This window comes from Symphodus melops (assembly GCF_947650265.1).
Source record: "Symphodus melops genome assembly, chromosome: 15".
Lineage (NCBI taxonomy): Eukaryota > Metazoa > Chordata > Actinopteri > Labriformes > Labridae > Symphodus > Symphodus melops.
In genome coordinates this window covers 14,497,682-14,510,388 of record NC_136705.1, presented here as the reverse complement: position 1 = coordinate 14,510,388, position 12,707 = coordinate 14,497,682, and the positions used below count along the sequence as shown (strand labels likewise).

Below are 12,707 nucleotides of genomic sequence, written 5' to 3'. Positions count from 1 at the left end.
ATTTCTTAATTGTGGTAGCCAACAGAAATCACTTGCACATTGAACAGCGAATTGTATACGAGACGGGTTTTTTTCACACATGGCACCCATGTGAACAGGAAAAGCATTGATGGATTGCAATGCGACTGTGGAGCTGACTGTGTTTTGGGGAAAAAAACTGAAACAGAACACAATAGTAGGGGTTTCTTACAAATAAAAAGGGTTTTTAATTCTTAATTCAAGGTTTTGTAATTCTATCAGTGTCCGCTGTATATACAGTGAAGCCTGATGACAGCAGGAGGCTGTAGTTGATGAGCTGTAGTTCACTCCGGGGCAGTTTAACACCATCTGTACCCACAAGTCCAGGGAGAGAGCTCCTCATGTACAGCTCCTTTATGCTGTGACAACTTCTGATGCTCTTGATTTAATAGATTTCTCACAGGAGTGTTTGTAGAAAAATCTATTCAGTTTGAGTCCACTTTGGTGGTAAAGACAAGTGAAGGCCTGTTTTTTTGTCTCACAAATCAGAGGTGGTTGTGTGGCTGTTGCTGGAGCCCATGGAGATGCTCTGTTTGTCACTCATAGTCTTGATGACTGTCGCAGCGGGAGACTGGAGCACCTTCCGTGAAAGTCTCATTCTGCCATCCGTCGGGTCCCGTCCAAAGTACTTGACCTGTTGGCACAAGTCCAGAAAGAGACAATAAGCCCTGAGGGTAAACGAGGGAGATTACTTCTGACAAGACTGCTTGCAGTTTTAACACATACCTGTATCTGCTGTCCAACCTCTAAACCCAAAGCACTTGGGTGTCTGATCTAAAAGAGGAAAATAGAAAGAAATCAGTTGACAGACTCAAAGAAACATGAGCACATGGGAAAACCATATGTAGATCTAAATTTACTGACCCGTTTGTGATCCAGCTGTGAGTTGTGTAGCAGAACAGCACTCATGTTGGGATAAAGTTTTACCATCACACCAATATCCCTAAAGACAAAACCAGAAAGACTTAAAAAGCTGAACATCTGAACTTGCTGTAACTTGATTTCAGGACCTGCTTACTGAACCTGCAGAGCTGTGGCGAAGTTCTGCAGTAATGACGCCCTTTACCCTTTATGAACAGTGATGTTCTTATTCTGCCTTCAAATGGCAGTCTGTGAGTGCTAATAGTTTTTATTTTCAATATCAACAATCTGAGAAGAATGTTTTAACTGAGGGCTGATGACTTGTATTGAATACTGTTTTATAGTCAACACTGACGAGTGTTGGTTTACCTGATCTCAGTGATGGTGGCAGTGTAGACAGCACCGAACTCCAGCTGCTGTTCTTGCTGCAGCAGAAACCACCCATGTATGTTAGTTAACATATTGCACACACAAAGCCAAGTTTACACAGATTTTAAAAAGGCTCCTGTAAGCGGTGGAGACTCACATCGTCCTTGCAGATTTCACCGATGAAGTCTTGGGCTTCATGCATGGCTCCTGGAGTTGGTGCGAACACGGAAAAAGTCTCCTCATCCACCTGATTAATTGTCACGCCTTCATCAGACAGAGCAAAAAGAAGAGAAAAAAAAGTGTGAACTTTCTGTTCAGGAGTTTGTATAGCATAACAGATGAGGAGAGGAATAACTTCCTCTTCATTCATGAAGTTGACTTTTGATTCAGTTAGATTTGATCTTAATACTACGTTTCACCTGTTTGAGCTTGTAGTCTGCGAAGGTTGTATCCCCCTGGACCAACAAAGCGGGCTCGTTTTGAAACAGGCACACGGATATTTTCTGAAACACATTATAACACAAACAGGGAGTAATTAATGAACCAAAGAATTGAGCTCAGGAGTCACCTTAATGATGTTTAGACCTATTGTAGGGTTTGCATTGAGTATCAAATAGTTGATGGCAGTATTCTGCCATCAACTGACTGTGCAGGATGTTTGGGCCAAGAGCACGCAAAAGTACAGAACACAAACGTAAATGTCCTTTTTCTTTTAAATGCAAATACACTAATATATGTGCCAACACAATACTTACCAACAACAGGTCCATTTTCTTTCCTTGTCTTTCTGGGTTCTGCTATACGTTTGTTCATAATGCTCAAGATCTCCCTCTTGGCCACTAGAAAGTTACATTAAAGAATCAAAGGTTATTCATGCAACAACACTTTCTACACACTTCTTTCAGTATTTCAAAAATAGTCGCTTCCACTGCCAATTCGGCTCACTGTACCTGTGGCCTGTTGGATGGCCTCCATGACCACCTTCAAAGGCAAACCTGGTATCTTCACGTCGGCCTGGAGGTTAAAGAAAAAGAGGTGTTTAAATACGGACAAAAGGAACTGAGAATAGCTTTGGGAGCAGAGCTGTGATACTGGTGAGTTTGGCTGTATGCACAACTAGTACTTGTAAAGAGGGTCATAAAAAATAAACTCTGTAGATGATTATTTTGTTTGGCCAGTGTGTAATGTAATCATATATAATAATGACTATTCAACAGTGCATGGCAGTACCTAAAATAAGCCAAAGGTTAGGTTAAATCCAAAATGTAGTTTTTTGTACTTTTTTATAATGTAGTAATATAAAAAAGTCCTTTTTACGTTGTTTCATAATTCATCAAATTCTATATACTGTACTAAACACAGAAACGTGTCAAGGTGGAATTTTCCATGAAAATCTGAAATCTTTTTAAGGATGATTTGCTTAATTTTTTTCCCCACAGTACCTGTAAAGCAGTGATGCCTTTGTTTGTTCCTGCCATCTTGAAGTCCATGTCTCCAAGATAGTCCTCGATTCCCTGTTGAGAAAATAAAAATCAGCTCCAAATCAACGCCACGACATTAGGTAGGGGCAAAAACACGATTTGGTCCACTTAATATTGATAGAAGGGTCTACTATAGATACCATCTATTATTACTACATTCATCACGCACCAGAATATCAGTAAGTAGTCTGTAGTCCTGGATCTCTGTGGGTTTCCCTGAGTCCGCTTTGGAAATGAGACCAACTGCTACTCCTGCCACAGCAGAAGTGATGGGAACCCCTGGGAGACACAGACTTATTAGTTACAGCTTATCAGACAACTCCTTCAATGTAAACAGACACGCTGAAGCAGAACACAGCCAAGTATCAATCAATCAATTCTTTTGTATTGCACCAATTTATAATAAATGTTAGCTCATAAAAAGAGCTGAACTCTGGCTTCAGAATTAGAGCAAATCAAAATCAATAAACAACCAAAATTCTACGACAGAGATGAACTGTCCTAAAGCTACTTAATGTAATCCTTCGATGCTAATGTACCTGCATCCATTAGAGCAAGGCTGCCTCCACATGCTGAAGCCATGGACGAGGATCCTGTGTGGAGAAAAGGGGGCGGAACAGGGAGAGAGGGGGGAAAGGCTTTTCAGACTTTATTCCTTCATGTTCCTGCCTGACACATCTTGTCAGACATCAAACACCTTTCCTGCGTTTCATTTTTTTTCCACCACAAAAGCTGTGTCACCACTCTCACCGTTTGACTCCAGCACCTCGGCCGTGACCCTGATAGTGAAAGGGAAATCTTTCGGAATGACTGGTCTCAGAGCTTTCTCAGCCAGGGCCCCTTGGAAGAAAAAAAACAAGAAAAAACACACAAGCCACACCGGCAAACAGATCTTCGTCAATAAGGTTCTTCACAGGTACAAGTGTTTGACAGGGATTACATTAATATTATATATATATATAAGTGTTAACACAAACCATGTCCAAGCTCTCTCCTGTTGATGCCTCCCATTTTTCCAATCTCATTGGTTGCATATGGAGGGAACTGTAAGTAAAAGGCATTTTTAAGTTCAAAATAAAAAATAAAACACATCATACATTTAATTGGAAAAATGAAATCCGGATTTTACTCACTTCATAATGAAGCATGAAGTTTTTGTCCTTTACGCCACTGCAGTAAAAATTATGAAATTGTTGTTTTTAATCATTTTAAAAGGCACACGTTATCCAGTGAGCACTGACTGGCACATCATACACAGGTGTAGGTGGTTTAATACACGTTAGAAGTAAGTGTCAACATGATCTGAGCCGTCCTGATAACGTTCACTGGTTTAATGTTTAAAAAGAGGGATCCTATTACCTTAGAGCTGTGGTGATGATGTCTGCTTTAACACTGGATTCCAATGAATCAAATGTGACACTGGACAATACCTGCAGGGAAAGAAAGAGGGCAAAGAATGAGCTTCAAGTATTAAAAGCTGATGATAACATTCTATTTTTATTTTTAACAAACAGTTACACTTTTCTTTTTCTTGGTTGCATTTCTTCAGATTGTCTCTTTATTTAATGTGTTTTTGTCCACTGGTGTCAATCAAATTTCCCATCCGGGAACAATAAAGGTCTGAACTGAGCCAAAGTTGCTTCATCGCAGTGAGAATCTGATTCCAGAACAAATGACCTCATCGGTCACCATCCTGCTTTTTTATTTGATCTTTCAAAACTTCAGAAGCAAACCGTAGTAAGCTCAACAGTTTCTCAGCCATAGAATTCAACACAATGGTTTACTTTTTTTCTTTCCTCTTCAAAGAACGCAGATACGTGGAAAGGCTTCAGTAAAAAAAAAAATGTTGTCCCATACCCACCTGTGTTTGTCCTCTCTGGAACAGAGCTGAGCCGTGCAGAGGTTTAAAAAGGTCCACATCGCAAGAAATGTTCCTTAAAGCAGTCAACTCCCTCCCATCACACCTACAGGAAATACAAATATAGTATCAATTACAAAGGTAAATCATGTGACATTGGAATACACATAGAGTTCACCGTGGACAGCTCTTACCTCTTATATTCATTCAGAATTAAATTGCGGAAGATTTCTTTGCTCACAGTGTTGAAGGACTCAATAACTTCAAATGGTTCAGCCTGGGGAAATCGTTCTGCAGATGGGCGATATTAAGACAGCTGAGCTGACACATAGGAACACATATTTGGTCTGCAGAATCCGTTCTGTATCAATCTAAATACATTGTTGTGCAAACAGCTCACCAGTTCCACTAAACATACAATGAGGACAAGATCTACCTTTGAGGTCCTCTTCAGTTTCTAGTCGAACTTTGTTGACAGCTTCATCCCTTGAAATCTAAGACAACGTTTGATAAGATGATTACGCTTATTAAGAGAGGAGGCTATCTTCTAAAATACACAGAGGAGAGAACATCACACACACACACACACACACACACACACACACACACACACACACACACACACACACACACACACACACACACACACACACACACACACACACACACACACACACACACACACACACACACACACACACACACACACACACACACACACACACACACACACACACACACACACACACACACACACACACACACACACACACACACACACACTTCACCTTGACATTCATCGACATTCGGAGGACAATTGTTATTTTTACCTTATCGTGGTTGTAATCCGTGAAAACATCATAGATCTTTCCAGAAGCTATTCTGTACGCAAGAAAACGAAAAGCAATTTATAGCTATCACCTACATGTTTTGGTACTATATTATTGACAATTTAACCTCATATTCTCTGTATAAAGATCTCTCATTCTACAGGTAATCCCAATAATACTTGTTTCTCATAAACAGTCAGTTTTGATTGAAGACAAACATCTCTGACAGCTTGTTTGTTTGTGTCACATTAATGACTAGGCTTACTTTTTAACATATTCCACCATGTCAGTTGGGGCTGAGAAGATCTTGACCGGAGTGCGCTTGGTGACCTTCTGTTCACGAACCAGCTGCTGGATGGCCAGTATGATCTGCTGGGTGTGTTTCACTCCCACCTTCACTGCATGGCAAAAGTCCTGCTGCAGCATGTTCTCCGCTGACGCCTCGATCATCACTGACAGAAGAGGAGAAGAAGAGGAAACAAAGTGCGGAGTGACTCAACAGAACCCGTGGCACTGATCCTTGAAAGTCGGAGACGCTGAGCGAATCTATTTTGTCATTTACACCAAAGCAAGCTGCACTTAAACGCTGCTCGATCTCTGCTACCTAGCTTGTCCTCACACATGAAATAATGATCTAACAAAAAGCAACGACTTGTCAAAATGTAATAAAATGTCATTTTCAGCAATGTGATATAATGGGTATCATCATGTTACCACTCTGGCCTGTAAGAAGGTGTTAAACTCATGTTTATAATGTTGTAATTGTAACAACACAGGCTGATCATGTGTTTGACATCACATACTGTATTTCTTGCAAGTTTATTTAAAAAAACAACATTATGCACATTACAATTTAAATAATGACTTGTCCATCACATGGGGAGCAACTACAAACATGTACTATTTCCCCCTGAACAATGGCATCCATATGAGCAGCTGAAGTCCAGGAGAGTTGTCCTGTTCTGCTGATTTAACAGTAAAAAAAAAAAAAAATCATACATTCGATTTGATGACATTTATAACTTAAACTCATAATGTTCACTTATTATTACATCATAGTAACAGTGATGCTGGCGGTGTGACCTTCTCCTGAAGGTCATATTGTTGTTTTTAACTTACCCACTTGACTACTGGGGCCTCCAGCCAGAATCAGGTTCAGACTGCTGGCAGTCATCTCTGCCCTGGTGGGATTTACCACCAACTCTTCATTGACCATGCCCATACGTACAGCTCCTGAAAAAAAAAGTAGTCCCAAGATAGACTTAAACAAACTTGCTATCATTTACCCGAATATAATTTAAACAAACACAGAATATAACCAGCATTTTCAGGTCAATATGTGTAACAACACAATAGTCATGAATATATCCTCACCTATTGGTCCATTCCACGGGATGTCAGACAGGGCCAGGGCAGCAGAAGCTTTGATGGAAGAAAATATTGTTTCAGCCAAGACTCTAAAAATATTTTTCACTTTGAAAAACTTGTGTTCGGCTGGGAATAAACTCACCTGCATTTATAGCCAGCACATCTGGATCATTGACACCATCAACTGCCAGCAGGTTACAAAGGATCTTCACACAAAGTGTTACAGACAGATTCACGTCAACATCATCTTTTGTTGATGAGGAAAAGAAAGCAAAACTATAGCTTCAGTAGAAACTAGTGAAAACAGTTTCAATCTGAACTGACCTGAGTATCATAGAAGTAACCAGAAGGGAACAGCGGTCTTATCGACCTGTCTGTGAAACAAACATGTGAAAAACTGTGATTCAAAGCATGCACAGCACGCCATCAGCGTACATACCTGCAACACTGAAAACATATATACATCACAAGACACATGCTTATCAACTCACCGATAAGTCTGCTGGTGAGGATTTCATTGTCTGTGGTGCCAAGCTCTCGCCTCAAATAGTTAGTGGGGATTCGGCCTGCAGCAGCTGCTTTCTGTCTGTAATCCACCTGTCGATCAAAGTCAACATTTGTACACACGATGATCCAGAAATATGTCACAAAGATGCTCCAAGACTTAAGAAAAATCCACCTTGAATTATATCATTCATAAGAGGGAGGATTTATAAAGAATAATCCATAATCTGTTCACTCCTCCTGTCAAGAAGAAAAGATGAGTGTGGTTTTAATGTTATGGTAGAAAACGTACCACGAGAGGCATGAACTGTGACGGAGAAGGTTTTGTCTTGCTCACAGCAGTCACCATCACAGAGGTCTCTCCCAGCTTCAAGGAGGGAATCAGACAAAAACAGTCACTCATAGCATTTGGGACTAAAAAACATTGTCAGAAGGGGAGATCCAAGAAGATGTTAGCTATATCCATCTTTAATTAACACAAGTACTATTACTCAATGTGGAATCTGTCTGATAACCTTTTTTATTTAAGAATTACTCAAAAAAATGACTATAAACCTTCACAAATATGTTTGAACAATCTTTAATGAAGAAAGGGCCAAGGGCTTTCTATAAGTATACTTACCGGTACACGCTTTGTGGATGCAACTAAATACAAATCCCTTGTCTATCTCTCTTGTTGAAGACCCATCAGATAACAATCCAGTTAAAAACTTAATTTACAAGGTTTTCACAAAATAGTAGAGCTCTTTTATAGGAAATTTGGGAATGGTCCCAGGATGTGCTGAAGAGAGGGATCTTTTCCAAGATTTATCAAAACATGCTACATATCATCTATGAAGGGAGGACTGGGCTGTTCCAAGCACCTGTTTGATCAAACTTTCGACATGTTTTTAGTACCTGTACTACAGCAGATCCATCAGCAAATCTAGCAAACCTCCCCGAAGAGATCTCAAGCTTCCTGCAAAACCAACAAGAACACATGATAAGAGTCTCAGCTGCTAAACTAAAGTCATCATTACATGCAATGACCACCGTGTCCTGGGTGTCCAAGTTAGCTGTTCTTTATCTTGGACAGAGCTAAATGAATAGGATTAATATACAACTAAAACACAGTGAGCAGCAAACATGGCACCATAGCATAGTAACATTATTTTACTCTCTCGTCTACAGTTATTAAACAGAGTGAATGGAAATTGGGAAAGTCAACTTACTTTTCCCCAAGGTCCACTCCCAGGCTTCGTGGATTAGTGTGGCTGCCGTAAACACTTTGGTGACTAAGACGGACATGAAGGCGGGCAAACGAATGCCCCAGTCGGAGCAAATACCTCATTTCTAAAGACCACGATAAACAAAACAAGACAGGGTACAGTTAGAGCCTTTACAATTTAGATTTGCGCGTGGGGGCTTCCATGACAGTTCGTTACGCATACGGAATGACGTCGCAGTGCCTCGCTGTGTGATTGGCCCGACTGAGGAAACGCGTAACATCAGGAATGTTTGTATCATCCGACATGAAGCTCAAATCATGCCAGAGGAAATAATTTTATCATGAAGTATTATTATTTTGTAGCATGTAGCATCTTCTCCTATAAATCTGGATTTAAATGTTCACGTTTTTTTTCTTCCATCTTCAGTTCACCCCATCTTTTTAGTAAATAATGAATCATCTCATCTCTGAACGTCTCGTTTTGGATGTTAGTGTTTGTCATTTCACAAGAACAATTTTTAAAGATAAAAATAATGAATTACTGCTCACGAATAAAGAAACATTTTACACATTAAAATGTCAGCCTTATAAAGCTTCATTCAGATCAGTCAGGTTAAACAGCAGCATTATATGCAACTTCAAGACATGACCGCTAGGTGTCAGGTTTGTATCACAAAAGTCATCTTTCAGCTCATAATAAGTCTAAGGCTGCATTAATCGACCAACTCCCTGTCATTAAAATAGAATAGATTTTTTTGTTAACACATTTGCCTTTTTTTGCACTGTCCAAAAATGTACAGTAAAAACACAACATATTACAGTTAATGCTAAGTAAATAGAAAAAAAACATGAAGTTATGATAACTATATATGCTGTTTTATATGGGTCAAAATAGTCACTCAGTGTTCCAATATGATCTTGTGTGTCAGAATAAAACTCTCTGGAAATGAGTGACCTTCCCATTCTGGACTCTTTTGGGTAAGCTTTACAGTCAGTGAACCTACTCTCCATCAGTGAGCCTGCTGCAGTTGTTATGGCAACCGATGAGTGTTAACAGCACCTCTAACACTCTGGAATACTTTCTCACATGCACGCACTTGGGTACACACACAAACAGGCACAATGACACACAAACACAATCTTGCTAATTACAGGGAGCAATAACAAGATTTCACAACACTGGAAAACAAAAACCCAAGCACTACACATTCCTATTATTACAGAGGTTTCTACCAGTATTCTTGTTTCTATGGCAGAGCAGTGGCAGATCTAGACCACTTTTACTTTGGGGACCAGGCTGGGGACAGTTGTTTTGTCAGAGGGGAACATTCAACCCAGGACAAAAAGACAAAGATGATGAGCTTTTTTATTATTATACCAAATAATAGCCCACAGTATTAACTACCACAACCTAAAATTAGGGAGAGAGAGAGAGAGAGAGAGAGAGAGGGAGAGAGAGAGAGAGAGAGAGAGAGAGAGAGAGAGAGAGAGAGAGAGAGAGAGTTGGCTGACACAGAGAGAGAGAATAATAACAGCAAAAAAGAAAAGTTTCACTCATCCTGTATCGCAACAAGTTAGCCTAATGCAGGAAATAACAACCTTGTGATTGTCTTTTTTCTAAGTTTCTACTTCAGAATGGAATCCCAATGGATCTGACTTGATGGAGAGAACATGTGTCAGTGCATACCGTTTGTAACATATACGCATACGTAGTATGTGCTGACTACATTGACTGGAGTACAGTGAGATGTTTGGGATAAGATGGACATTGAACATCCAGAAGTGTTTTGTATTTTTCATTTAATCTGTTTATTGTGTGACACATATATGATAGCCTTGCAAAGGACAGCTTATTTTCACCTTGATAATATAAGTAATCAAAGATCAGGCAGATCTAGTTCAGCATTTGTTACCTCCAGGTTGGATTACTGTAATTCTCTTTTATCAAGGTGCTCTAGTAAATCTCTAAAGGCTCTTAGCTCGTCCAAAACGCTGCAGCTTGTGTACTGGCTAGAACTAGTAAAGGGGGGGAACCACATTACTGTTGTCTTCTCTGCTCTGGCTTCCTATAAAATCAAGAATAGAATTTAAAATCCTTCTTCTCACTTAAAAAGCTTAAAGAATTATTTTTGCCGTTATACCCGTCGAGAACATTACACTCCCAAAATACAGGCCTGCTTGTTGTACTTTAGTTACTTCAGGGTCCAGGAGGCAGACACACTCTGTACTTTCAAGAATAGACTAAAACTTATCTTTAAAAAAAAACCTATTGTAAGGGCTGGCGCAGGTATAGACCAGCTCATAGTTGTGTTGCAAGGCCTAGAATACAGTGGGAGAGGATGGCCTACCCAAACAATAATGCAGTTCTAATTCTGCAATGAGAACTACTTATCCCACTGTGGATGGAAAGGGCTCTAGCAGCAACTTGAGTTACAAGAAAATCAACTCGACGGAAGAGACAGCACAAAATGTACAGTATATGAGTCTGTATAGCAGTATGAGTTTCCACTGGTCCTGGGTCAGAAAACAGTCTTAAAGAAACTCTTTAAAATTTAAAGAGACAAAGCACGTTTAAGTACTCAACTTAAGCACATTCCTCTCTTGATTTTCTTTTTTCCCCCTGGCATAATTGGAAACAAATTACAGCGTACACCTCCTATTTACACCTACTTAAAGGCATATTTTAGATGGAAGAACATTTTGCGTATAGCTTTGACTCAAGCCCACTCTTTCTTTTGGTCCATCAATAAATTATTTCCTGAAACAAACACAGTGATTACTTCTAAACATTGATTCCTTACAGAGTTGTTGATCTAAAACCCCTCTCACACAGGGGGGCTGATGGAGTGATTTAAAGTCTTCAGGCCTAGAGTGCAAAAACTTGATTACTTTTTAGTCTCGAGGCTTGAATCCAGAGTAGTCATTAGAGAATCTTGAGAATCTCAAACCCCACTGTGACCCATATTGGGTTAAAACATCAAGATAAAGCACTGAAAGGTCTAGACAAATCTAATATGGATGAAATTTAGATGACATGAAAACCAAAGTTGAAAGCTCATAAAAAACAAGACAATATTAGTTTGTCAGTAGAAATAATTTTAGCCCTACCACATCTAAGTGTCTTAGTTGTGAAAGAGAATTGCATTGTTTTAATGGAGAAACATTGAATGCTTTTCTATGTCTCATTCACGAAAACCCTTTATTAATTAAGAATTAATGGATGCATCAGAATCACACACTAACACATTTATTGCCTAATGTCATGCAATGAGGCCTTGACTCAGCCACAGGGGTCTTAATCATTCAGGGTGGATATATTCAAATTGATTTCCTATAGCAGCACCACAGGATGGACAGTGACAGAGACAAAGTGGACGGTCAGAGTGACCTACACTGTGAAGATGGAGGTCACACCTTTGAATTATTTTGTCAATCTAAAGAGGCAGGTTTGTTACTCTATGTCACAAGTGTCAAACTCCAGTCCTGGAGGGCCAGCTTCCTCAGATTTTTAGATGTCTCCCTGCTCTAACACACCTACTTTAAACCAATGTGTTGTCATCAAGCTCTGCAGAAGCCTGATAACGAGTCACTCATTGGATTCAGCTGCGTCCGAGCAGGGAGACATCAAACAGTCTGAGGAAGCCGGCCCTCCAGGACTGGAGTTTGACACCCTTGCTCTATGTCATTGGTGATGTGCTTTGTTTGCTTTCATGGAGTTTTATGAGATCATCTCACCATTCTGAAAAAGAAAAAAAAAATCAAATTACAAAAAAGTCCATCTGACCAAACCCAAAACACTTTCCACTTTGCCAAGAACTCATTTGGGTACTAGGTTTACCTAATAACCACATTAGTATAAGAAATAATCAATTATAGTAATGATGCATTTAGAAATTGTTGTGATTCTATTCTGAACCTTTTTAAAAAGTCAATTTCTGGGTCAGTGTGACATAACACAGACTGGACTTCGTATAAAAACGTTCCTGTCAAAATTTTAACAAATTCTGAAAATATTTTAAGTTCAACATAACTACTTCCTGTTGGTAAAATGCTTTCCAAATAATACCTTTTGCAGAGGAATTTTTCTCTGAAGAGGTCACGTAAATATAACATCTTTATTGACTTCCCCTATAATGTAATGACGATTGCGTTTTTTAGATAAGCAATGTTCTGTTACTTCAGGAAAGAGAAAATGATATCTGGTCCAACTA

General features: G+C 39.5%; 1 protein-coding gene across 1 annotated transcript; it reads right to left on the bottom strand.

Annotated features, from left to right (window-relative positions):
* Positions 1-176: 176 nt before the first annotated feature.
* Positions 177-8,777, bottom strand: pnpt1 (polyribonucleotide nucleotidyltransferase 1). Its single transcript, XM_079363250.1, has 28 exons — positions 8,501-8,777; positions 8,187-8,247; positions 7,582-7,656; positions 7,277-7,382; positions 7,110-7,159; positions 6,928-6,991; positions 6,792-6,839; positions 6,537-6,650; positions 5,683-5,869; positions 5,418-5,469; positions 5,024-5,081; positions 4,782-4,878; positions 4,591-4,693; positions 4,089-4,159; positions 3,863-3,899; positions 3,707-3,773; positions 3,480-3,569; positions 3,269-3,322; positions 2,899-3,008; positions 2,691-2,762; positions 2,199-2,262; positions 2,004-2,087; positions 1,668-1,751; positions 1,406-1,512; positions 1,249-1,304; positions 883-961; positions 745-792; positions 177-652 (listed from the first exon to the last, which is right to left on the bottom strand). Exons 1-28 carry the CDS (start codon positions 8,617-8,619, stop codon positions 497-499), a joined length of 2,313 nt encoding a protein of 770 aa, XP_079219376.1. The 5' UTR covers positions 8,620-8,777; the 3' UTR covers positions 177-496.
* Positions 8,778-12,707: the final 3,930 nt, after the last annotated feature.